Source organism: Anopheles nili, chromosome 2 (genome assembly GCF_943737925.1).
Source record: "Anopheles nili chromosome 2, idAnoNiliSN_F5_01, whole genome shotgun sequence".
NCBI classification, from domain to species: domain Eukaryota; kingdom Metazoa; phylum Arthropoda; class Insecta; order Diptera; family Culicidae; genus Anopheles; species Anopheles nili.
Genome location: NC_071291.1, coordinates 18164015 through 18190215, shown reverse-complemented (window position 1 = coordinate 18190215; position 26201 = coordinate 18164015). Strand labels below are relative to the sequence as shown.

General features: G+C 52.8%; 1 protein-coding gene across 1 annotated transcript; it reads left to right on the top strand.

Annotated features, from left to right (window-relative positions):
• The first annotated feature begins 17997 nt into the window (after nt 1–17997).
• On the top strand, nt 17998–24058 carry LOC128731036 (inactive rhomboid protein 1-like). Its single transcript, XM_053824134.1, has 7 exons — nt 17998–18818; nt 19114–21982; nt 22063–22287; nt 22397–22738; nt 22823–23077; nt 23149–23406; nt 23484–24058. The coding sequence occupies exons 1-7, from the start codon at nt 17998–18000 to the stop codon at nt 24039–24041; spliced, it is 5328 nt and encodes a 1775-aa protein (XP_053680109.1). The 3' UTR covers nt 24042–24058.
• The last annotated feature ends 2143 nt before the right edge of the window (nt 24059–26201 follow it).

Below are 26201 nucleotides of genomic sequence, written 5' to 3'. Positions count from 1 at the left end.
TCAAGGTGCGAATCCCGGGCACCGGAGTCGGTGATTGAGTTGCGCTTCTCGCAACCGGTCGCAGCTCGCTGGTTCCGGCTCCGGTCCACGTCAATTGGCCGTTTGATGAGTTGATTGTGCGCCGATCCGGCAGCGCTGTTGGGCGTTCTTCAAACAAAAATGCACCACGCCGCGACGACGTGAGGGGTCCGGTTTTTTTTTATTTTTTTACTTCTCTCTCGCCCCATTTTCCGCTTTTGCGTGCTTGTCGTGCTTCCGCTTATTAGGGCGCTGGCTCCCCGGGATGTGCCAAGCAGAAGGCTCCAGCGCATTTCCTGACAGAAGAGAGAGAGAGCGAGAGAGAGAGCGAGAAAATGAGTGAGTGAAAAATTCCTTTCATCCAATGCTGCTGTTGCTGCCGATTTGCATAACATGCCGGCGCGCAAATGAACTTTCCCGTGATCCACTTCCGCCACGCGGGATGGTTCGGCTTTTGAGACTTTTAACTCACCGTAAAGCTCCCCCAATCCCTACCACCCAGTGGATGGGTGATGAACGTCAGCACATTTTTATAACGGAGCAGGAATTTACATTTACTTACGCCGTACCCGCCGGGCGTCTTTTTGGTTGTGCGCCTTTCTTCCCGCACCGGGAAAAGAAATCGGCAGCGCCTGGGAGGCTAAAGTGCAAAATCTGTTTATGCAAGGCATTACTCGGGCTCGCCGGGTTGAGCTAGTTCCACCCCCTTGAGGGGAGCAAGGAACTCCATGTGGCGTTCACGTGTGCGGCCAAAGGAAGGATTGCTCGAACGCGCGAAATCCACTCGCCGGAAGGAGCCCTCCACTGGGATCGGCTAGGGAAAGTATTAGCAAAGCATGGTGGCGGGCACAGGGGTATGGCAGATGGTGCGGAAAAACCCCTGCATTCATTCATCCACCCCGTTTTGGATGGCCGAGGCACGAGGCAAATTCCCATCCATGAACACCGCTTATGAATAAGCTCCAACGGCCAACCACGGGAAATGCGGAAATCTCGCCCCACTTTTTCTCTCCTGCGCCCATCAAAGCATGCTACGGTGGTACGTTGCTATGGTTTCTACTTCTCCCGACCACCCACCCAACCAACCACCCACCCACCAACCGACACCATTGATCTAATTTAAATTCAATTTTCATAAATGCCGCTCACATCTCGATCCAACCCAGAACCCGGTTATAAGCGGTTTAGCGCGGAAAAGAAAGAAAGCCGAGCCGGAATTGGAGATAGGGGAGGTGGGGGTGGCGTTGGGTCTGGTTTCCCTCCTTCCCCAAGAGCAAGAACGATTACCGGCGCTAGTGGGAGCAGAGAAGGACGCCCGTGTGTGTGATGGATTGCTGTGGATGGGGCGAGGAAAAAAACCTCCAACCCGCGATAAGCACCCGATCGTGGGTGCGATAAGTAGGGTTTTATTATGACGCACACACACACATACACGGCTGGCTAGGGGCGACCTTTACGCATCGCTCCTCACGCGTGACTCCGTCTCCTTTCGACGGCATAACCGCACGCGCTTCATTTCCGGCCACAGGGTGCAAAAACGGGCTTCGCATTTTAAATGGCCATGCTCTAGCGCTGGCCTATTGCCATAATGATGCAGAGCATAGAAAACACCCTTGCCGAGTGGACGCAACCAATGATAAGCAAATTGGCTTCAGCCGAAAGGTTTGCCCGCAGAATAAAAGGGGGATAAAATAAAAGGGCGACCCATGGCCAGCCGAGACGGCAAATGGCAACGCAACCCGATCGCTTCCGGGTGCCGGTTCCTAAGCGGCAACCCATTGGGGTGTGAAATTTGTGAAAGCTTTCTCCCAAATACGGCCAGGCGGGGAAAATCTTGTTAGTAGGCGTGTGTTTGTGTATGTGAATTTAAACGCCCAGTGGTTCCGGTGGAAATGGGATTTTCACCTTGTGCGCCCGCTCCTTTAATGTTAAACCGATCTCAAACGGATCTCGGACCCTCCCGGGGCCATCATTATCGAAATTACTTTTCGCTAGGCAAAAAACGCACACACACACACACACACACTCCGTCAGTGACCAAGGGGCGGCTGGCTTCACCCTTTCGGAACTGGAACTGAAACTGACTCGAAACAAAATCGTTCGCTCGCTTCGGGACGATGTGCAAAAGTTAGACATATTCAAATTGGATTGTTTGCTGCCCGCTTAAGGCTGCTGTCTTTTTCTTCTGTTTTTTTTTGTTGGGCTACACCATGCCCCGGTTCTAATGGCAATCTCCCTTTTGAAGCTGATGCCAAGAGTTCCACCATTGGCGTTGGCATGATCCGAAGTATTTACAGTAATACGACCGATGATGGCGGTCATCAGCATTTTTCGGGATGGCCAGCTAGTTTTTCGGGTGCGAGGTTAAATGTATGCAAAGGCAAACAACACACACACACACGCACATGAACGTGGTTGACCGCAAAGTGTGGGGTTACGATACAAAGCAAGGGGAGGGAAAAATACATTTTCCTAATTGAATCATGCTGCATTATTCATCATCGGGCAAAAGCGGACACCCGAACCAGGGTGTGTGTGGTCGGTTGCATCCTAATGCACTTTCTGTTGCAGCTTAGCCACCGGATTAACTTGGCTCGTGTTCGCAGGACTCGCGACAAACACAACACGCTTTGCAGTTTCTTGTAAGGGCCGGGGGTGCTAACGAGAATGAGTTATTGGCGAAAGCGCGCTCGGAAAGCATTATCCCGTACACTCGAGGAGCACAGGAGCTTTGGTGAAAGAAAACAACTCATTAATAGCGACAGTCGGGGAGGGAAGTATAAGGAAAGTACGACAAAAAAACCACCCCAACCACCCCGAAAAGGCGTACAACAAACACGCGGCTCACACAAAAAAAAGGAAGGATAATAACTATCCGTTCGGTGCAGACTCGCTGCCTGATTAAAAGCGTCCTCGTCTTCGTCTGAACCTTCGCGTCCCTTTCAACGAACTTTCTCCACATCGCGCGCACACACACACACCAGGGACACCCAACGTCTCTAGACGCGAACTAATTCCACCACTTGAGATAAGAAGCGCAGCAGCAGTGCCGTGCTGGTTGTGAAAGTTTCCCAAAACCGAACCAAACAGCCATCCTGCCAGACAATGGCGGACAATTGACAATTGAAGAAAATGCTGCTTCCATTTAGCGAAAACCGAGGTGAAACCGGGGTGAATGTGGGGGGTTTTGGTTCCATTGTGCGCCATCCCCAAACTTGCCACCGTCTGTTGCCCAAAGCGAATGAAGCGGTTGGGAAAACGAAACGGGAATGCATTCCGCGAGATGGCGCTTATCGGTGGGAAAGACGATAAGCGCCCGCTGCTTTGTTGCGTTGTTTTCCGCTAATTAATTAGACCGAAGTCAGTTTCGCAATTGGGGAGAAATGGGTGCTGAACGGGCTGAAAGTTTGCCGAGTTCCATTCGCACGGCACCGACAGCCAGTCGAATTGAATAGTTTTGCAAATGGACACTTAAGTGCATTAAAACGCGCTCGCGCTGTTTCCAATATGTTGCGCCCCTCGATTAAACCCGCTTTGGGAGAGGTGAAATCGAAAGATCCAGCAGGAAAAAAAAATAAATGCTTAATAGCGTTCGCCATAAATCTCCCTAAGCGTTCGCTCTATCGAAGGAACAACCCTCACTTTTGTAACCACGCGCACTGAAAAGGATACTTAACGATGGCAGGAGGGAGAGAGAAGAACAGAGAACGAAAGAGAGAGAGAGAGAGAGAGAGAGAGCTCCCTACGCAACCGCAACAATCTGCTGGGAAAAATATTATATTCTCCCTCCCCATGTGCCCTTAAATGTGTTTTATTGTTTTGTCATTTACTCCCGCCAGCACGTACCGTTGGCCGCATTGACCGGGCATTATTCGCCCATTTTTGTTTTTTTTTTTTTGGGGAACCAAAATCCGGAACGTCACGCCATGTTGCACGGGAAAATAGCGGTGCGGATATCAATAAATATATGCGCTCCCACTCCTCCGGTTTTCTTGCATGGTGGTGATATGTTTTTCATCCTTTTTTTTTCCTGACGCACATTCCTTCCCTCGTAGGTACCGGAAGCAGGTTCACTCCCACACCGGAAAAATTGAACGACGACCCATCCGTTCGTGAGCCACACGCCAGCCCGTGGTGTAGTGAGTAGTGAGTAGTGGAAATTTATAATTTATTGGCAGCTTGATTTATTGCGCGACTTACACGCAGCACCCGGTGTTCCTTGGGCCCTCACCCACACCCACACCCGCCGTTCCTAGATCGATCCATCCATCCGGTCTGGTTTCCCGAGGCCAGCTTCGCCGGGGGGTTGGGGCGCATAAATCCGAATGCCGAAAATGACACGTTTTCTCCATTAAATATATGCTCGCATCGTACCAACGGGAAGCCTGCCAGCGGTGGGCGGGTGTACGTGATAACATAACACCTTCCTGGCGTGGGTGGAAAGCAAGCCAATGATGACTTTTGCCGAGAGGCAACACATATTTCCCTCCGGGTGAGTTCCCACAGACCGCGGTTAATGTGCTGAAGGCGAGAGAGAGAGAGAGAGAGAGAGAAAGAGAAAACCAAGCACCCCCACCGAATGGGTAGCAATTTGGGGCGAAATGGGGAAAGAAAAATATGAGCCACCACCCCCCAACCGCGATGTGCACCTAAACGAAGAGGAAGTAACTGCAACGGGAAGGCATGTGCGTCGTGGCAACAAACAACAACAGCAGTAGCAATATAATCCGCCTGGCCCGGCGTGCGCATTCCTAATGGGTTTGCTCATTTCGCACGGCGGCCGAATGATGCACGGGGATTATTGCTACGTGGCAAAACGGTTTATTGCAGGTGTGCTTTCACCACCCCACCTGGCTTATGAACACGACACTGCCGTGGAGAGAAAGCTCCCGTCGCAAGGCCGCTGACGATAGTGCTCCTGCGGGGGGATGGATGTGATAAATAGGGAAAAAGAGAAACAGTGCCATGCCGCCACGTGGTGGAATGCACTTCCCATGCTGCAAGGCGTTATTGGTGGGCATAATTTGGGTGTTTGCTTACGTGCGTACCGAGATGGCCGCTGTTACGGAACACAAGCGAAAAAGTCCAACGAAAGAAGAGCTAAAACTTTTGCCCAACTCACCTTCGTTTAGGTTCGCGAATCGGTTGATTTATTGGTGAGACTTTTCCAGCTTCGAAAGCCTGTTCAGCTTTTTTTCTTATATTTTTTATCGCTCCAAAACCCACCACTCGAACCGTGGCGTAAGAAGGAAAATCGCAACCCACAAGGTACGACCGTTCGTGGCACGAATTATGGCCTGCAAAATTATTCCACTAAACGCCAATTGGTCATGTTCGCGCGAAAAAAACAACCTCATCCATGTGGTGGGCCAATCGCCGATGTTTTCTCGCACCGAAACGTATCGGCAAGCGATCCGTATCCGTACCGAAGCCCCACCGCGGAACCGTTCGGTTGAAAGCGATGCAAATAATAAATATTTTAACCCGGGGAAGAAAAATTATGATGAGAATTTACCTTCGTCTGCCCGAACCTCGCGCAAGTCGCCTGGCAAAGGTATTAGTGTAGGAAAAATAGCCACCCCGGGTGGTGGGAAAGTTGCCCGAGCGGATTTTCCGTAGCCGAAGTGCGCCACTATAACACCGGCATATGTGACCGGGTGGTCGTGACAGATTTCCACCTTCTCTCTCTCTCTCCCTTTATCGCTCTTTCTTTTTCTCACCAAGCTTGTTCCGTTTGGCAAACCACCCACCGCCTAACGGGAAGGTTTCACCTGCGAGTTGCTGCAAAATACCGGCGAGGCATCCATATTTCACGCCGGCACCATGCCACGGAACCGTACCAGACCGGGCAGCCCAGGCGGCATGTAAGCCACCGATCCCACGGCATTGGCACGGGCACGTGGCCATAAACTTGCAAACTTTATATCAAACTTTATGTTCGTATTTAGGTAATGTTCGTGCAATTTTCGGACGTTGCCATCGTCCCAGCTTTGGGTGGAAAATCGGCGAGCCCCGTGGGCCGACAACAACAACAGCAACAACAAAAAAGTGAGGCGCAAACTCAAGCCGCAATCGTAAAAAAATATTTATGAACACACATACATTTGCATTTCCAACCGGTGCGGCGATGGTTTCCGGTTGTGGGGTGGGAAAAAAATACCTAACAAAAAAAAACAGCACACGAAACTAACCCGGTCCCGGTCAAACCCGGGGTCTTGCGGGGGAAAAAGTGGATGGACCGCGAGGAGCGAGTCGAACAAAAAGCGTACACACCCGAGCGTCTGAATAATAGAAGAATTACAGCTGTATTATGAGCCATTCCGAGATTTCATGTCGGTGGTGTGTTCAGCTACCAGGCGCCTCCATCGGGGCACTTTACGTTGGTAAACAGTTTTGTCCGAACAAAAAAACGAGATCGTCCCGTTCCTGGATGATGGAACTCTTCAAACGGCCGGTCGGTTGGCAGGATTGCTAGGAAAACAAGAACGCTTTCATCGGCAAAACGAGCCGGATTGCTCGATAACACTTATTTAGAATGCAATCTGAGAAAGGTGTACTCGAACGTACGCTCAAGATCTGCTGAAACATTAAAACAGCAAAGAACGTCTGAGGTCTGTAGATGGTCATCGAAAAGCATCTTTTATTCGATCATCGAAGTCATCAATTAACGTTCAACATCAGGCTCATAAGGCTTTCCTTTGTTGCGAAGAATTCCATGCAGCAAAACGTTCACTGCACAAATCAAAGGACGTTTTTCGAAAAGCTCTCTATTTGTTCTACATCTACACTAAAGCTATCAGCAGTAGCTCCGTATCGCTGTCTCGAAAACAAACAACTCAAATAATCAAGGATCTAAATCAGAAACCCGATGGTAATGATAAAACATGACAGTACGGCACAAAGGTAATCCAACGCCACCATCCATCCCCGTGGAAACAGATAGTCTGATGTATCTGAAAAGCTTTCCAACAGCGGTGGGAGCCTTTCCAGCAACAAAAACAGGACCACCATAACACACACCCACGAAGTCAGTCCAACGGCTGCTTCATCAGCATAACAGCGACGGAACTCGCAAACCTGTATGCAATCCATACGATCACACGTCACGGCACATGGTGCCATAAACGGTCGTGTGGTAAAAAGCACAAAAATCAAACCATCGATCGCTGTGTCCTTAGCTTGGCGTATGTCCGCAACTCGACCCTGCTGTCATGCTAGGTGATGGTGAATTTCGCTCGTCCTGACAACGCGCGCACATCGTACCCGGTGCAGACAAAATGCAAACGCATCCGAAATGCGCAACCTCGCGCGTATCGGAGAAAAACCTCGGTGACCACCGTGGTGGCCCATTCGCGGTGACCCCCTGGTGCTGGGATGAAAACGATTTGATCGACCGCCAGACGGCTGAAACGGCACCGGCATGGCGAATATATCATACTTATCCCGCACATTTAAAGCCGCCAGTGACAGTGGGTTCCAGGTTTCAGGGCGAGGGCTTTTGGGACTTTTTTTGCGCCCATTTTTCAACCAAACCAATCCGCGTCGGCGATGGTGTCACACGCCAAAAGCGGAAGCTTGGTTGTCAGAAGACGGATCTGCCAGAAAAATCGGTTACAGCGAGCTCGGTGGTCGTGGAAGGTTGGGTACGTGTCAGCAAAAAGTTATTTTTTCCATTTACAGCTCACCATCCAGGCCGTGACGAGCATCCGTAGCACCGTGCCACCATAACAGCTGCATAATTTTCTACCCAAACCAGATTTATCAATGAAATGGGCCAATTAATTTCAGCTTGTGCAGGATTATGCAGATCCTTTACGGCACCTTCGCTCTGGGGGGCATGTAACATGATCCAGCGTGTGCGGAACAAAAGCATAAACATTTTGTTCACCAACACACCCACCAGGAAACGCGATTTAATTACTCACGATTACTCTTTCAACTAAAGTCGAGCGCATCGCTTTAATTCAATCCCACCGTTCGGCGTCAATTAAAACCCCCCTCGCTTGGTTGGTCGTTGCCATGGTAAAGCTTTCTCGCGACTCGCGCGTTTTAATGAATCCAAAAACTAGCGCCATTTTGATTGTGACTCACACATGCTGCCAACCATCGCAGAAGGCCATGCGATCGGTTTTTCCTTCCCCCGCAGGGAAAGCGCGTTGGATTACGGCCAATGGTGCCACAGCGCCATCATCTGTCAATAGTGCCGCCAAGGTGGGGAAAAGTTTTCCTTACCACCCGGTCATCGAACGAAGAAGTTTGCCACCATCCACCGGAAGCTTCTGCTTGCCGATTCTGCACGCATCCGGGGCGTAACGCGAGACATGACTGCGCGCGAACCAGGCGCATGTTGCGTGCGTGATTCGTCCCCTTCCCCGGATCGAACCGAGCTTCCGTCCGTTGCGACCAACATCAAGTTTTGCGGCTCCGAAGCTGGCACAAGTGGGATGACATTCTGCTGGAACAACGCTAGATCGAGGTGGAGTGGGTGGATAGCGAGAAAAAAAAACTTTCCCCAAAACCCGAGCCTCGAGGTGAGGAAAGAAACGAACCGAAACAAAAGCCCAAACCCATCCCGGGGATGGACCGCACCGGAAACCGGAAGCTCGGGTGAACTAATGGGTTCGGAAACCCGGAGCATGAGCGCCCGGGCGGTGTTTGATTTATGATGCGACCACCCACCCACAGTGCTTCCGGATGGATTAATATCGAATGGTAGTTTTGGCTGCGCCGAATGTTGCTATTAGTCTGGATCGGTTACTTTCACAACAGGGCGCCACCACCGTAACCAGGATGGCACCGGGCGATACGTGCGCAAAGAAGCGCCCGTTAAAGTTGTTTCCTTCAGCACGTGCAATGTGTGTGTTTTTTTTTTCCTTTTAGGCTTTCACTTTCTTTCTTCAAGTAGCATTTTGCTCCGGAAAGCGAACCCATGTCAAACGGAGCGTGTCGGAATTTATTTTATTTTTTAAAGTTGTTTCCTTACATCTATCAACCATCGACATATTTATCGCGCTTGCCAACCTGGCGTTTTGAGGGCAAGCGTCGAACCGAAAACAATCCCCCCCGAAGAAAAGAGACAAAAAATCGTGCACACGCGTAACTGTACGGGAACGAAGAAAAAAAACGTCGTATAATTAATTAGCTGCCCCGTCGTTTTTAGGCAAGTCAATGGAAGGAAACGGAACGCACGCATACACACAATCGCACAAGCTTTCCCGGCATCTAAAGCGACGGAAGCCATTAAACGGAGGCCCAACGCGAGCCACCGGAAACGGTTCCACTTCGGCCGAAGGAAAAAGCTGGTCCCGAAACTCATTTCGGGAGCAACAGCTGCGCCCTCATAATTAGAACAGGAACCAAAGCCAGCCGAAAGGACGGCTAAAAACGCACCGTCCACCGTACGAACCCCTCCCGGGAAGTGGGTGGCAATCGGCACCGGCCGGACGGCTCCTTTTCGGGTTTTTCCTAATGAAATTTCCACGGGCACTGCTCGGGCGCGCAATTATCGATATTTACGACGAGCGCTGAATTCAATTAAGTGTGTCTCCTTCCCGGGTGCTCTTAGATGTTTCGTTAGTGCCGGGAACCAGCTTCCCTGCACTCCTGCAGACTTCGCGGCCCGTGATCAACAATCATGGCCGACGGGGATTTCAATTACCCATTAAAATAAGCAGCCATATCAGCGGTACCGAGCTGCCTCGAAAGCACAATGTCGCACCGTTCGCTCCGTTTGCCCGAGGGTCCCATGGTGGTGGCATCTCAAAGGATGAAATATAACACAATTTCAGCGTCTCGCGATGGCGAAGTGGAACCCTGCGGCCATCGAAAGCCTGAAAGCGGCCATGCCGGTGTCAAATATGACCGGACCGCCGCCGGCAGCACCTCATTCATCGAATATCCTATTACGCCGGGTGACATTCGATTCCACCACCCGCATCCGGTGGGTTTCCGCAGGCGAGATTTTCTTTTTATTTTGTCCTTCTCTCTCTCTGTCTATTTCTCTTTTTTTTCCGAGCGCCACTACACCCGTTCTGGCGGTGTCATTGCTGCAGGGCTCGAAAATTCCATCAAAATCGACCACCATCGTGGGACAGACCGGCCGGTCTTCGATTGGTTGCCGTGGTAACGAAATTTTGCTCCCATTTTATGCTCCGCAGTCGCAGGCGTTTGCTTTGGCGAGTCCTTTTCGATCCCTTGCCCGGACACGGGTGCCTTGCTCAGCTATTTGCCACTCACAGGGAGTGCACTCGGGCGAGGATGCGAGCGGGTTCCGGATGTTGAAATTGAAATCTTGCAGGAAAAATGGGTACTTTATTTTACCACTCCACTTCATTCCCGGAACGTGGTTGGTGTCCCTTTTGAGTAGCGGTAGGGTGAATGTAGCGGTGCTGATATCTAGCCGCTTGGAAGTATATTCTTGAGTTCAAAGAGGAAAGCCGCAACAACGAGAAAAAAAAAGCACGCAAGGAAATCCCCCGTCGATCTATCACCGCAGTATAGATACGGTGTCGAACCGGAGCGGAACGGTTCTATCGGGAGCATCGGCGAAAAATGCAACCCCAAAGCCCCCTAGAGGGCTTTTATGGTCGGGGAGTAATGTATGCAATATTTATTCTGTGAGCATTATAAATCACTTACGCTCACGCGGGCGCATAAAAGGCAAATGTAGATGGTTCGAGAAGCTCGGTGAAGCGAGCTTCGAGCAGCTTCAAACAAGCCAACCGAATATGGTCCAACCAAGCGTGAATGAAGGCGTCGAATAAGCGCACCCCCGTTAATACGATATGAATATTATTTTGCCACCATCGTTGGGAAGTGATCACGATTTTTCCTACCCTCGTGGAACTTTTCTATCCACTGTAACGAATGCTTTTCCGGCACCCGTCTCATAAGAAGTGCCACCACCAAAAACCCTAACTAACCAAGAAAATGGTACCACATCCGGTGGCACCTTTTCCCTCCTGCCGAGAAAGTGCACCATTGCGAGGACGGACACCTCCGACGGCACACATTCCAACACCGACGGCAACTCCGGAAGGGCAACCGAGAGCTGATGTACGGTACGGGACCATCAGCGGGAAAACTGCCACTGTCATCCGCAATGCTCCACTTATTTGTCATTTGCCACCGGTTGGACCGCTCCGGGTGAAGTGAAGTTTGCCGAACCGAATTTTCCGACTGACAGCGAACAAGCGAACGAACTTACGATCACGAGCTGTGCATGGGCTTCCCGCAGAGCGTACGATCGGTCGATGCTTTCGCAACATTTTGTACCACATTATTTCTAACCGACTAACCCGTCGCGGGAGTCCCCGAGCGTAGTGGGAGTCACTTTTTCCGCGCGGCACCTAATAACGGAAGGTGGTTTTCCCTTCCACGGAAGGTGCCGATTTTCCGTTGCACCTTTTACCGTCCCGGCGCGTCCTCTGTTCATCTTCAAAATTGACATCCCTGAGGGGCAAATTCGTCGCGCAATGGCGCTCGTGCACAGGATGCAACTCCTACGCGGTTGATTTTCTTCGCTGGCGGGTTTTTGCTCTGTCACCTCGCGACACACTGGGGGGAGAAAAAAAACAAACGAGCGCGTTCGGAAATGGTCAACAAATTTCAAATCCCTTGACAATTCAATTTCTTCCGTGTCATAAGCACACCTCGCGGTGTAGCGCGAAATGCGGTCTAACCAACGGAGCGCTGCAAAACTTTATTGATTCGAGTTCGCGCCATTGCCATCCGCGATGTGAGCAGCAACGTGGAATAACGCGCCTCCAATGCCATTAACTTCCGTTGGTGGCACGAGGGTTTTGGGCCATTTCGGTGAAAAGTGCTCTTGCAGTGGAAAACTCACGCCTTTCAGCTAGCGGTTCTCACTAGGGTGCATTTCATGCTGCAAACCAATTCGAGTGCAACCAAACCCGGCCCTCCAATCAACGTGTTTGGTTCCGATCCGGGAAGCGAGAGCACGTTAAACCCTTCAGCGCCATTTTTCCGGCTCCTTTCGCTTGCCGACGGTGCAAACGAGCGCAAAAACTTAGCGAAAACAACTCCCTGTTAATCCTGCCGAGATGCTAACAGCACAGCAACAAGCGGCCAGCAACATCCCAACGAACAGGGCCCGGTGAAAAGACGCCGAAAGATGATAATCTGCTCTCTTTAGCACTTCACACCGTGGCGTGGTTGGAGTGGCGCTGGTGGGTCCACGTTTCGGTGCGCACGTGAAGTTCTCGCCCTTCATTTAGCCTTGGTGCGGTGTGCGCGCCCGTTCCGACCATTGATAAATATTTATGTACCACCACCAGCAGGGCATCCTCCACCACAAGTGCCACTCGAAAGACGCACACTGATTTCCGGCCGCTGGAAGACTGCACCAAACGGCGCAACGGACCAAGCGAAGACCTCCAACGAGCACTGGAACAAGAACCATGAGACTCATTTGCCGCCACCGATAATGCACGTAATCCCGTTGAAACGGGTTATGGCGAATTGATAAAATACGATCCCACGAGCTGCGGTATGGGCACACAACCCAAACGAAGCTAATCGGTGAATGCAACGATGCATTTTCGGTGCAACGCTGCCTGGCATACCGATTTCGGTTATGATTATGCATTAATGCCACAAATGCCGTTGTGCCAACGATCACCAAAACACATCCCTGTTTCGATCGTCTTGCGCCAGCGACCGATCCTGGCTGGTTGGCCATTCACGTTCCGTTTTCAGTCGCGAGCAGCACCGGAATCCCGGGGAAAAGTTTTATGTTGTTTTAAAGTTTTAGCCCGCCATCGCCGGCCACCCGAACCGCAACGGTGTTAGCTGGTAATTAAAGCAACGAACAGTAATGCTATTACAATCGCTTAGAGCTCCAATCGACCGACCCGGTGCACCGCAATGACGACGGGAACGACGTGGGAGCGGAAAAACGCTTTCCCAGACGACCGAACGGCTCCTGACGCTGGCGACCTTAGCGCCGGGCAAGTTTCAGCCCTTCGAGGAACTTTTTGTCACCACCGATTCCCCGGGACCCGGGGCGAAAGGATATTGGCGAAAGTTTCTTATGAAATCTTTCATTTCCCAGCGCCTGCGAGTCCGTTTTATCCTCACCCCTCCCGTGTAGGGGGATGGTTGATATCGTTATTATTAGTATTACGGTTATCGTCACAGTAGTGCTCTCGAAACTATTAGCGTGAGTGCATTGGCAATCTCTGATGGCTCTCTTGGCCTGGCTCGCTGCAAACTTTCCCACCATGATTGGTGGGCGGTTGGTAAGGGAGGGGCATGAGGAGATGGGATGAAAACAAAACCCTTCGGCTCCGAGAAACAGCTGCCAATGTTCGGGATGCCCTCTTGCCCAGCGAGGATAGCGCCCAAGAAACCAGCGACGATAGCGCCGACATTCGCCGACGGTAACGGTGTAATGGGAGCCAAAGTTGCGCTTTCCAACTTTTCCGATTTGATTTACACTTGGCTGAGGATATTATTGCGAAAGTTCCGCGTTAACCACCGGTGCCTGCGCTCGATCGGCACCAGCTGCGTTTGGAGCGTGCCGATCCGATAAATGCATCGTCACCGATGCCAGCGGAGGACCCTTTTCCCCAGTATGTGTGTGTGTGCGGAATGCCGGTGCCCATGTCAATGTTATCGCTCATCTCACGGATTGCAAGTGCCGTTTGGCGTTAGCTGAGGTTTGCTTATCTATTATTCAACCACTCGTGGAAGTTTAGAAGCACGCCATCACGAAAACGTACACCGTGCGATTTGACGTACACGCGACAAGCATGCACTTATCGGCATTCAAATACGCAAACAAATGAATGAATTCGATTGCGAGCGAGCGCCCTCTTTAGTCATTACCGGAAAATTCCCAGGCTGTGTGTTTCGGTGGAAAATTCTCCCCCTCAAAGCTTATGTGGCGCGATTGCATCGAAAAAGCTGCGCAATTATGGCACTTTTTGTGGCAAAAAGCTGCCGAAAGCTCACCATCAACGGTCATCCCTGGAGACGTAAACAAACAGCTGTCAAACCACACGACGTGAAGCAGGCGTCTCCATCAGCACAAACGTCAAACGTGCACATGCTTCAGCCACAGTTCAGTGGAAAGCTAAAGCTCCCCCTCGAGGAAATACCCGCTGGCACGGCAAGGACGTGCGTCGATTGGCCAAGCTTCGTAGCTTTCCCGCAAACACCATCCTCGCTGATGGTGGTAGTGGTGGTGCGTACTTGAAAACATTTGAAAACAATCCACACCCAGCCCCATCTGCACCGCGGGCGAAACCAACACGGACACCCGAAAAGGACACTCACACCCGCAGCCCCATCGCGACAAGAGAAGCGGGCTGTGATTGTTTCCCGAGTGAAAACCCCGTCGGTGAAAAGGGAGAGTTTACTTCGCTGCGCTGGTGTTGATGTCGCTCCGCCCGCTCGACCTGTGTCGTGGTGTGCTAGCGGCAGGTGCAGATTTATAGGGCACAGCGCAAATCCTTGTTACTAGGAACACACCTTTTCAATCCGCTGGCCTTTCCGTCGCGCTCGTGTCGATGGGTTTGTTTTTGTTCTCTCGCAGACACTCAGTCCCGTGAACGACTTCGGTCAGTGTGATCGGGGAAGCCGTCTGAAACAAACCAATATTCTTTTTTGTTCTTCCAGGAAGCCCACAGCTGAGGGTGTAAGCCAATGTGTTCAGTACAAAAAAAAAGAAGGGAGAAGCCCTGTTTAGGTGGTGTTACATTCACGACCGTCATATTCCCTTGCTGGTGGAGGATTGCGAAAAAAAGGGCTCTTCCAGTGAAGCGAAAAGTGAGGAACTCGAACGGGAAAAATCGGCCACTCGGCTCCTTTGAGTTGCCAGCCAGTATGGCTGGCAAACCCAGCGCACCAACACCACGGATTGACATCCTCGTCCTCTCTCTCTCTCTCTCTCACACACCAACTCGCCCTTTTTGCCATCAAGTAGCGCCATCCTGAAAGCGTGTGTTTGTGTGTGTGTGCGCGTGTCAAAGCGAGAGGACCAAAAGCTCGCGCACGCGAACCGTTCCTTGGGCTGTTGCGTGACGGAGACAAGAACGGCAAAAACCCCCCACTGGGGGGAAGGCTCGGTGGCCTCGGTGTACGTATGTTTGAGTGTGTATTTGCGTGAAGTGTTTCCTTTCCATCGGGGAAAAGGAAAAACCAAGTGACGTTGAAGGCTTTGCAGTCGAAACAGCGCCACGGGACGAGCGAAAACGGGGAGCCAAATTTTCTGTGCCCCCCATAAACGCGCCCCGAAAAAGAAAAACCGCAACCGTGCGACGTTGGCTCGTTGATCCGTTTTTCTTCAGCGGATTGTTTTAGTTCGAAGGCAACGCGACGCGGCCAAAACCCGGGCCGGGGTAAAGTGCTAGACGGTTTTTTCCTATTTCCACCACCAGCAAAATCACTTCGTCGGGCTTTCACCGAAGGGTGTCTCCAGTCGGTGAGGTGAAAAAGTGAAAATTGCAGCGCAAATTGGGCAGCCACCGAGGCACCGTGCTTTCGTGTGGCTCATGCGACGTGAATTTGTGGCTTTGGGTTGGGTCCCATTTCCCGAGTGAAAGTCGGTGAGAGTTCTTGTGCGAACAAAACAACCCCTTGTGCACACACACACGCCCTGAGTTTATTCCTTGGTGCAGCGAAGGAACGAACGATAGGTGCGCTAATCAGCTTGGCGAAATCTTCATCAACCCCAAAGCTTCCTCGGCATTAGCTTGCGGGTGGGGACGTTCGGGCGATACCAGGAGATGCGCCTGCCGGAAAATCCCACCCCCGTCACCGGTCAGCCGCCCGCTCGCGAACGGACGAAGTGGAATTCCCGAGGAATAAGGTCATCAGCATTGGATCGATTCTAATCATCAAATTGCGAATACCTTGCGCTCCGGGATTTCGCTCACTGGCACACTCGCCAATTATTCAAACCCAGGGTCCGAGCGTTTCGGGTCGGGATACGTTGTGTCGCGCGTGTTGAAATAATAAATTTCCGAACCCCGTGAAGGCACAAGTTGATGCAATTCAAGTAAATGCTAGTAACGCCTCCAGGGGGGAGGGGATGAGAATAAGGATCACCACTACAGCAACAAACGGCTGCAATGGCACCAACAATGGCAACAACGCCATCGTCAGCAGCAGCAGCAGCAGCAGCAGCAAAAAGCTTCCCATAAGCAAGCCCTTGAACGACAATCTCGTTGTATTTTTCGGGCTGACGTACTTGTGCGGGTTGAACAGGCGCACACGAAAAGAAAAGTAAAAAAGGACAAAAAAGGGAAGGATTAATCAAGCCCGTGTGTTGGTTCATGTGTGTCACGTGCGAGGCAAATGCTGCTGTGGTGGTGGAGTGTCGCTTGAACCGTGTCCTTTCGGGTTTGTGTGTGTGTGTGTGTGTGTGCATGCGGATGTGTGTGCATGAATGTTTGTGTGTATGTCTGTGAACGTATGTGTGTGCGTATGTTTAGGATGCATCAGTCCGTCCCCAGTGGGGTGGGAAAAGGCTGAAAATGGGGTGTGAGAGCAAAAAATAAAACAAAAAAGGGACATCACAACAGTGAGCGGATGTGCCATAATTCGTCACGTCAGGATCACGGGCAGGCGTGGGAGGCGTGATTTCGCACCGAAAAAGGGGGTGGTTGCCCGCATCGGTGGCGCATCACATCGTGTCCTTAAATTATGGTCATAAAAGAAGAGTTAACTTTTGAAAAAAAAATCACACACACACACACCAGTGCTTACTCAATTAGAAGCGTACCGTCTGGGGTGCCGTGGGTGGGCGAAAGGGGCCAGTGCGTGCCCAGTGTGTGTTCGTCCGGAACACCGCTAAAGGACGGCTGGACGGCTTTGATGTGTTTGCTCGAACGGTGTTTCTTTGTGCAGGCGGCAACAACCGGGAAACAAGACACCCGAGGACAAGGAAGCCCGTCCGCGTGTTGGGTCCTCCTCGTGTTGGCGCTTTGTTGAAGCTAACGTGCGTCAGGGAAGCGCACCAAAGGGACACACACACATATTTTTATCCACCATACTGGACCGGGCTGCTGAGAAAGAAAGGCGTCCTCGACCGAGTGCACGCTCTCGAGCTGACGTGTTTATTTTTATCGCTTAACTAGGTGCTATTGCGGGTGTCAGTGTGTAGGAATTCAGTGAAGAAGATCGTAGTGCTTGCGTGCCAGTGAGCTTCGGGATGTGGCACAAAGCGCCGGTTGCGGTGCGATAGCAACCAATCGGGCTTCAAGTGACCGGCCGCAACGACGAGCAGCAAAAAGGACAACGGACAGCCGGGAAACATCAAAGCAGGCGTTGATCACCAAGCTTCACCTGACGCGGTGGGCAAAGGCAAAACGGATCCCTGGCCCTTGTTGGGGCACATTAGTAGGCGCTGAGTACGCGGTGGATTGATTTTCTCGGTCAACCTCGGTCTCCCGACACCTCTCCACACAGAACGCCTTATTTAGCGCCACCGACTCCACTCGACTGACGTGCGGTGCAGCGGAAGCAGAACAAAAGACGACAACCCCCTACGTGTGTGTGTTGATGTGTGAGTCGGAACAATCAACCCACGGAAGGCACCAGGGTGGAGAAGAAAGCGAGCTTAGCAAACATTAAAACCCTCAACCGTGAATTGGCACGCGAAATACACACACACGCGCGCGCGTTCACGTCACGTCAGCCGTCGCCCAGCAGAAGTGGAAAAAGGACGACCAAGGAAACCAAGCGGCCGGCTCGGCAGTAGCTCCTGCGGGGGTTGATCGCTAGCACGGAAGCGCATTCGCGCCTTAAATAAAGCCACACACAAAAAAAAGCAACGACAAACGACAGCAAAAAGAAGGGCTCATTCAAGGTGGAAGGATTCGGGTGGAAACGCAGCGCACAATGCCACAGCGAAAGACGAAGGCGGAAAGACAGCACGAGGCGCGACGTGCGACGCCTCTATAGCGGGACCCGGGAGACTCAGGGCAAGTGAACCCTTCCAACGGGTCCTACCCGATGGAGGACGGCACGGAGTACGGCCATGGTGGGCTGCAGCATCACGTGCCCTCCCACGCTTCGCACCTGCCGAAGGAGCTGACGCATCAACACCAGCAACACCAGCAACACCAGCAACATCAGCAACAGCTCCATCACAACGGCCAGCCCCAGGGTCCGGTTCATGTACGCGCTCACGCACATCAACCCCTGCAGCAGTCCCATCACGCGAAGCTGCTGCAACATCAATCCCCCTCCCCGCAACCGTTGCACCTGCCCAGCTCTCCGGCCTGGTACGCCGGAACATCCTCCGGTGGGACACTTCGTGGGGCGAGTTCTGGCCGGCGAGCATCTTACGGACACACCCATTATGGCTTCCCACAACCCCAACAACAACTCCAGCCCCAGCAGCAGCAACAGCAGCAATCCCAACAACAACAATCCCAACAGCAACATCTCGGCAACTACCACGAGCTAGCGGATGCGGTGTCAATCGGAAGTGGCCACTCGGCGCAGCGTTACATCGAACATTCGATGCCACCAACGCACCAACGTGGGCCACTGATCGAACGTGGAACCAGCGATGGGTTGAGTCGAGCTGCAGGACCTCCTCCGGGTGGGTTGTTGATCGATCGGCAACATGGCGGCGGTGCTACAGACCGGTTCGGGACGCTCGATGATCCACTGGCCAGCAGCTGTCTGCAACCTCCATCACCGGCACCGAGCAATGACCACTACGTGATGGGACTTCCGGCTCCGGGACCGGCCCCGTCCAGTCATCACTACACCGACCGGCATTACGGTACGATCCAGCGACGAACGGCGAGTCCTTCGAACGTCAGGTAAGTGGCGGTGGGCCCGTGGGCGATTAATTGCCATCTCGCGCTCGTGAAGGAGCACGAATCGATCTCCCACAGGGGTGCGTAGCGTCCTAAAGGGCATCGGGGAAATCTTATTAGCTGTGGCAGCCCACTCAAAAGGGCATATGCCATTTGATCTGAAATGTGTGATGGTGAGAACACGCACAGGAAGTGCCATTAAACGGAAGGAGCGAGTTTTTCCAGGCTTTTTTTGTAGAGCACCTTAAGTTTCACACGCGACACATTCTAACGCGCTGCTTTCCGACGCTGCTTCCAGGTACCGGCACAGCCTCACGGACACCTACCGGGACATATCGCCCCAGTGTGATCGGTACATCCCCCCACCGGCGCACTTCCTCGGTGGTGACACCTACGGTTATCTCGGTTCGAACGTGCACACACCCATCAAGCGGTACGTGCCGACACCGCCTCCACAGGATCCACCCTATCCGTCCCTTGGTGGGCCGGGTGGTGGCTCCTCCACCGCCAAAACGCAAGCCCTCATGAGTGCCCTGCTCGGGCAGGGTGTCCCGTTGGGAAATGCACCCCCACCCGCTAGCCAACGCGCCCCATCATCATCATCATCATCCCATCACGCCCACGTGCAACAGTACGCCTACGCCACCAGCACGCTACCGTACGGGTTCCGAGTGAAGGGTGCCACCGGAGGCAACGTAGGCTCCGGTTTGACCGACCCCATCACCGCCAACGCCACCGCCACCTCCAGCACCACCATATCGCCACCGAAGGGTTTCGAAACGCCCGACCATTACGGTGGCAACAGCGCCATCAATACACCGCCAGCCCGTGTTCGACCCCCCAAGTGCCCGTCGTCTTCCACCGGTGGGGAGCGGGGGGGAAGTGTGCCATCCCACAGTACCGCCACGTTACCTCACGGTACGAGCGGACACGTGTCTCGCAGCAGCAGCCGACACTCGCAAAGCTCCACCGCTGGGTCTTCCACCGGTGGTGTTTATCGGATGGCAAGGACCTCGAGTGCGGAGTTTTTGGATCAACCCCGGGGTGGTAGCTACCGTGTGTCCACACCGGTGAGCGTTATGAGCGAACCGAACGGTTCGACCGGTGGTAGTGCGTCCTGTTTGCATTGCAACACGTTGCGCAGGACGACGGGCGTACACCAGACGACGCAAACGACGGGCCCGATTAGTCCGCAAGCGGGCACGCAACCGGAACCAACAGGATGTCACTCGGTTCCGGTTAGTCCGGGTACGGTCACCTCACCGCAGCAGCTTCCGAATCCTGGACCACCCACCTCATCTTCACCACACCCACAGCAACAGGCGCACCTTTTGGCGTTAGCTTCTTACGGCCAATCGCAGCAGAATCTCACGCAAGTCCCACCGGGCATGGTAGTAGCAGCGGCAGCAGCAGCACAATCACATTCCCAGACGTACGAAAACCCGGTGACGGGTGAAGCTCCCGATGGGGCGGCCATTTCGCGCAATTCCAGCAAACATCAGTTCGTGCCATCCGCTGCTGGTCGTGGTGTTGAGACGGCATCCATCGAGAGCCTACTTAGCGCCAGCAGCAGCCGATCCTTGCTGCAGCATAACGCGCTGTCACAGCCATCCTTATCTCCAGCCCCAGCTGTCACTCAGCAGGCGCCGTCACAGCAACAACAACAACAAACATCACAACAAATACCACCGCTACAGCCTACGAGCGTAAGTGCATCGATCACGCCAGCCCATCCACAGCAACCATCCGCAACAGCACCGCAACAATCAATACCACCGCAATCGCAGTTGGCCAGCCCACAGCAACAACCGCTCGGTCCGGATCTCGCGCCACAGGTCGCGCCCGTACAGCAACCGGCGATGCTGGTGCCCGTGCAGCAACAGCAACAACCACTGCCCTCGCCGGCCATCGCACCGTACGTGTCCGTGGCAGCACACGCCCTGCCACCCCACGCAGGACACGGTTCGTTGAACGATTCACCGGCATCAACGCTGCAACGCAGCAGCAACGCGCAGCTTCTGCGCATCCCCCAATCGAACCTGTCCTGCAAGCAGCGCGTCAAGGAGTACGTGCGGCGTGAGACGGCCAAATTCTTCGGCGTACCGGTGCAGGACGAGGAGTACGAACGGACGAAGTGGGACGATAGGCAGCGCCGGTTCGCCTGCCGCAGGTTTGGCACGTTGCGGGATGATCTTGATCTCGGGCACCCGGTGCTCGGTGGTGGAGTACATCATCTACATCACCATCACCATCATCATCACCATCATCACGGGCATCATGCGAACGAGTACGGTCACGGGGTTAACCATGGAGCGGGTTCACTTCCACCGTCCGATCGGCCCGATATCCTGCCAGCCCAGAGCCAGGACGAACGGGAAACGGAGCTAAGCAGACGACAGCGTGCAAATCCACACTACGCCTCGGTACAGGACCAGCAGGGTGATGTGTATTTGATCCGTGCCGAACGGAAACCCTCCGTACCGGCCGTTATCTGCAGTGGGTTAAACTTCCTCGTGCAGAGCGTGACACGCCGACGGCTTCGGACGCACAAACAGTGGTCACGAAGTTTCGCACCCGCGCATGTTGAGCTGACCGGATCGGATGGATCGGAACATGGGTGTGATGGTCTCGCGCCCATTCACGATGGTGAGGCATTCTTTGACACACCGACGGCCGGTGCTGGTGGGGCACCACAGGATCGAGCACACCAGGCGGCCGGGTTGTTGGCTCACGAACACTCCCGGCAGTTGTTTGTGTCTGACGGAGATCGAGCGACCGGCAGTGGCATCATTAACGGGTGGCGTACGAAGACGTCCGAGTTGCACCAGCAACAGCAAGCTGCTGGACAGGTTCAGGGTGCTGGTCAGCAGGTTCAAGAACCGGGTGCCGGAACCGGTGGTGACATCTACGGCCAGCGGATCTCATCGCACATCCTTGACGGGGTGTTGGATAACTCGCTGCGGCCTGTTCGCAACCGGGTGAAGCTGTTGCGGCCCAACCTGCTCGATGAACGATACGACTATCGGCCGTTCTTTACCTACTGGATCAACACGGTGCAGATCGTGGTCATGGTGTTGTCGCTGATCTGCTACGGGTTTGGACCGATCGGGTTAGGTATGGAGTACCGCACGGCGCAGGTCCTTGTGACGAGCCTCAGTCTACAGCAGGTAGGTTCTAGGACATCCTCCAATGTCTCGAGCCCTGCAGCAGTTTCTTAACTGGATTTCTTTCGGATCTTCCCTTCCAGGTACACCATCAGGAACCACGGAACATCTGGATCGGGTTGCGCAGTGCTGATCTGATACATCTCGGCGCCAAGTACGGGGCATGCATGCGCCGAGACACCAAGATCCTGGACGTGGTATCGCGAACTCGCAAACACGAACGAGAAACGGCCTGTTGCATCCGTAACGACGATTCGGGCTGTGTGCAGAGCTCTCAGGCCGATTGCTCTATCCGTGGCTGGCCATCGGTAAGGATCGATCGTTGATCTGATTGCTGCTTGCCAGGACGATACTGTAGTGTCCTTTTTTCTGGTCTTTTTATTCTTCCCACCCGCCCACCCACCCCCATTTTACCAGAAGACGATCGCCACGTGGAAAAAGTGGTCCCCGGGTGAGTCCGGTCCTGGTGGCCGGATCTCAGGCAGCGTGTGTGGCCTCGACCCAAAGTACTGTGACGCACCGGCATCGATCGCACCGCACGAGTGGCCGGACGACATCACCAAGTGGCCTATCTGCCGGAAGAACAACCAGCTGTCGCAGCGGTTCCGCTTCAAGGACCACACGGCCGAACACATGGTGTGCGAGGTGATCGGACATCCGTGTTGCATCGGTGTGTACGGCGAGTGCCGCATCACGACCAGGGAATACTGTGATTTCGTTAACGGGTACTTTCACGAGGAGGCGTCCCTATGCTCGCAGGTGTGTGTGTGTGTGGCCCTCGATGGGTGGCAGAGAAAAGAAAAAAAGGACCTTTTCTCATGCACCATCCTCCATTCGTTGCAGGTCTCGTGCTTGAACGACGTTTGCGGCATGTTTCACTTCATCGCCGTCGACTACCCGGACCAGTTTTACCGTCTCTTTACGTCGCTGCTGCTGCACGCCGGGCTCGTCCATCTGATCATCAGCGTAGCCTTCCAGCATCTGCTGCTGGCCGACCTGGAGCGGTTGATTGGGCCGCTTCGGACCGCCATCCTGTACATTGGGTCGGGGATCGCGGGCAATCTGACGAGTGCCATATTCGTGCCATACAAGGCGGAGGTAAAACGATCGTCAGATCATACCACCGGGGGATCGATACCGAACTGATCGCTTTCACTCACCATTCGCAGGTTGGACCACTGCCGTCGATCGCGGGCGTGCTTGCGTCGCTGATGCTGCAACTCGTGCTGTGCCATTGGAAGAGCTTGAAAAAACCACACATAGCCATGATCAAACTGCTCGTGCTTGGCTGCACGCTGTTCGGGCTGGGGACACTACCACTGCAGCAGAACTTCACCGGACTGGTCGCAGGTCTGCTGACCGGGGCAACGCTCACGTTAGCGTTCGTACCGTTCGTTAACGTTACGAAGCATAGCCGCAAGAGCAAGGTAAGCATCAGCGGCAGCAGGTCCTCGTGCCTAATCTTGTCCATCGGCATGTCCTCACGGTTGCTTGTGCCTTTCAGGTCAACCTCATCTGGACGTGCGTGACGCTGCAGCTCGTCCTGTACGCCGTGATGTTCATCATTTTCTACGCCTTCCCAGCGCTGTTCGAGTCGCTCAACTTCATCGACGGCAATCAGCTGATGGATCCGAACGCGGGCCACGGTTATCACGACCACTACAGCCTGTACGATGGGTACAACAACTACAACCCGCTCGGGGGTGCTGGCCATGCGTCCGGTGGGGCACATGGCCACAACCACGGGGTCAGCAATACGGGTGGCACAGGCAATACCGGAGGGACCGGTGGTGGAAATCACATCATCAGCACGTACAACAACAACTACAAATCTTCCGGCGGTGGTGGCAACGTGATGCACAACCACCACGATTACAGCTCGGGTGGTGGTGGAGGAGGTGGAGGAGGTGGAACGGGCGGGAACGTCATGCCCGGAGGCACGAACCGGAACCCGGCTTTCGGCAGGAGCTCGGGCGGAAACAACCTGCTGAAGACGATCAGCCTGTGCGATAAGGGTCAGTGCGTGTTGCGACAACCCCGGCAGGTGGACACGAATGCATGACGTCGATGTTTTCTGCTATTCACCGCGCTCGAGCTATGTTTCGTCCTGTTCGTGTTGCTGGTGCTGTACGACGTGGACGACTTCCAGATCGTGTACCAGTTCGTGCTGCACTGAGCGGCCGGGTCCACGTGGTGCAGGGCCGTTTAGGTTAAAATTAGAAAATCACCGTTCCACAGCAGCAGCAACAGCAGCGGCAGCAAAAACCCACAAAAACCAGTGTCAAAGCGTCGTTAGGCAGTCGAAAACGGACGGACTCATTAGTCATCAATTCCAAACTCATTGTGATCCAGTACGCTAGCGAGCGGACAGGCAGCTTGAGGCAAGCATTTGGGCGCCATTTTTTGAGGCGCATGCTCTCATGCTCTCCCGCACGCACCCTAGTTTTATCTCCGCATCGATTTGATTTTCTACCTTAATCAAACAAAAAAAAAGAAAACAAACAGGACCGCCCGGCACTGGGAGGAAACGAGTGAAAGCAAGGACTCAACAGGACTCGTTTGTTAAATCACACACACACACCGCGCAATTTTCTCGCAACGAAAGTTCAACATATCCCCAACCGTGGAGGGGGAATGGGAGAGGGGAAGAACAATGGCAATGGAACACGGTGTGCAATTTAGTGTGAGCTTGGAGCGGAATTGCATCATGACCAATTTGAAGAAAAAAAAGCCCCCGAAGAAAGCACACGCACGCACTCACAGACGCACCCACGAACACCATAACAATCAGTATCCCGCATCCTATCATGATTACCAATCGTAGCCATTATTAAACACTATCGATCAATCGCACCTTATCATTATCGTGCGTGCAACGTACTTTAAGTAACGGCAGCAAAGCTAAAATCAAACGAATGTGCACCCACACGCGGACTACAGGGTTTCTGCATTGATTTGAACTTATTCACCACCCTCCGGTTAAGTGGTGCATCCGGCGCGAAATGGAGGCGCATTATGTTGCGTTTAGATTTAGTATTTATCGGAAAAAATATCGTTACATGCTGGTGCGGGCGCCTGGGGCGATGCCGACCGCGGAAAGCTTTAGTTAAATTTTAATTCCCGTGTTGCACCGAAACGTTGACGTTATCATCACCACGACGCGTTTCCCGTAAAGTTTCCAGTGTTGAATCGTTGTATTGTACCCCACATATCCTTACTTGCATTGCCATTTTTCTCGTCCATCCGTTGCTATTCGAGTCCCAGAATCGCTCCCGGGTGTTGCCTTCATTTGCATCTATCGTTCCGTTCAGCGTGACGCATATTTGTTAAAAAAAAAACACAAAAAAAGCTCGAAAGCTGCACACCCATCATACGCCACGTGCACGCAAAACCGAGGACTACTGTAGCGGTTGTGGAGGCTCAGTTCGATTCATATGCAAAAGTGCGCCTGCAAATTGGCACACACACACATTTAGTTGGCTCGATTGGCGCGGTCACGGTTTAAAAGGACATTTTGTGAATGAAGCTATAAACCCGTAACTACTAGAAACTACACATTAGAAACATTAACCAACAGAAGGCATACGCGGAAGAAGAGCGTTAAAAAAATTAAGAGCTAATGATAACAAGTTGATAAGCAACACGGAAGGAGCCCAAACAAATTGAAAAGGATACAAACCAACACAACAATCTAGGCAACGTAACGTAATACTCTAGATAAGCGATACCCAATTCTTAGAATTGCCCCTCAGTTAGTGAAAGAGAATGAAATTATCGATGAAGAATTCAAGAATATGCGTCATACATACATACATACACACACACACGTACACAAGAAAGCGTACACGTAATAAAGTAATAGATAAACACACTCTTATACACTTAATCGCGAGGAAGGACGAATCGTACGAGCAGCAAATGTCGAAAGGAACAAAGCAAACGTTGGATTTGGTTCGGAGCAAAGATTCAGTACGCGTTGAGGAACTTGCACCCAAAGAACTCTAGAACTTATCAATAAACCTTAGAGTAAGCGTGAAATAGCGGCATCCGGAGGGCCAGATTGACGTTGTTTCAAAGAAGCATCGAAAGCGAGCGGGCAGGCGAGAAACAGAATAGCAGTCTAGGATGCAAACACACATACACACGTACACACATACACGCTGTATGTAAACGACGAAGAAAGCTGCGCCCAGCAAGGAAACAAGAACAAAATCTTATGTAA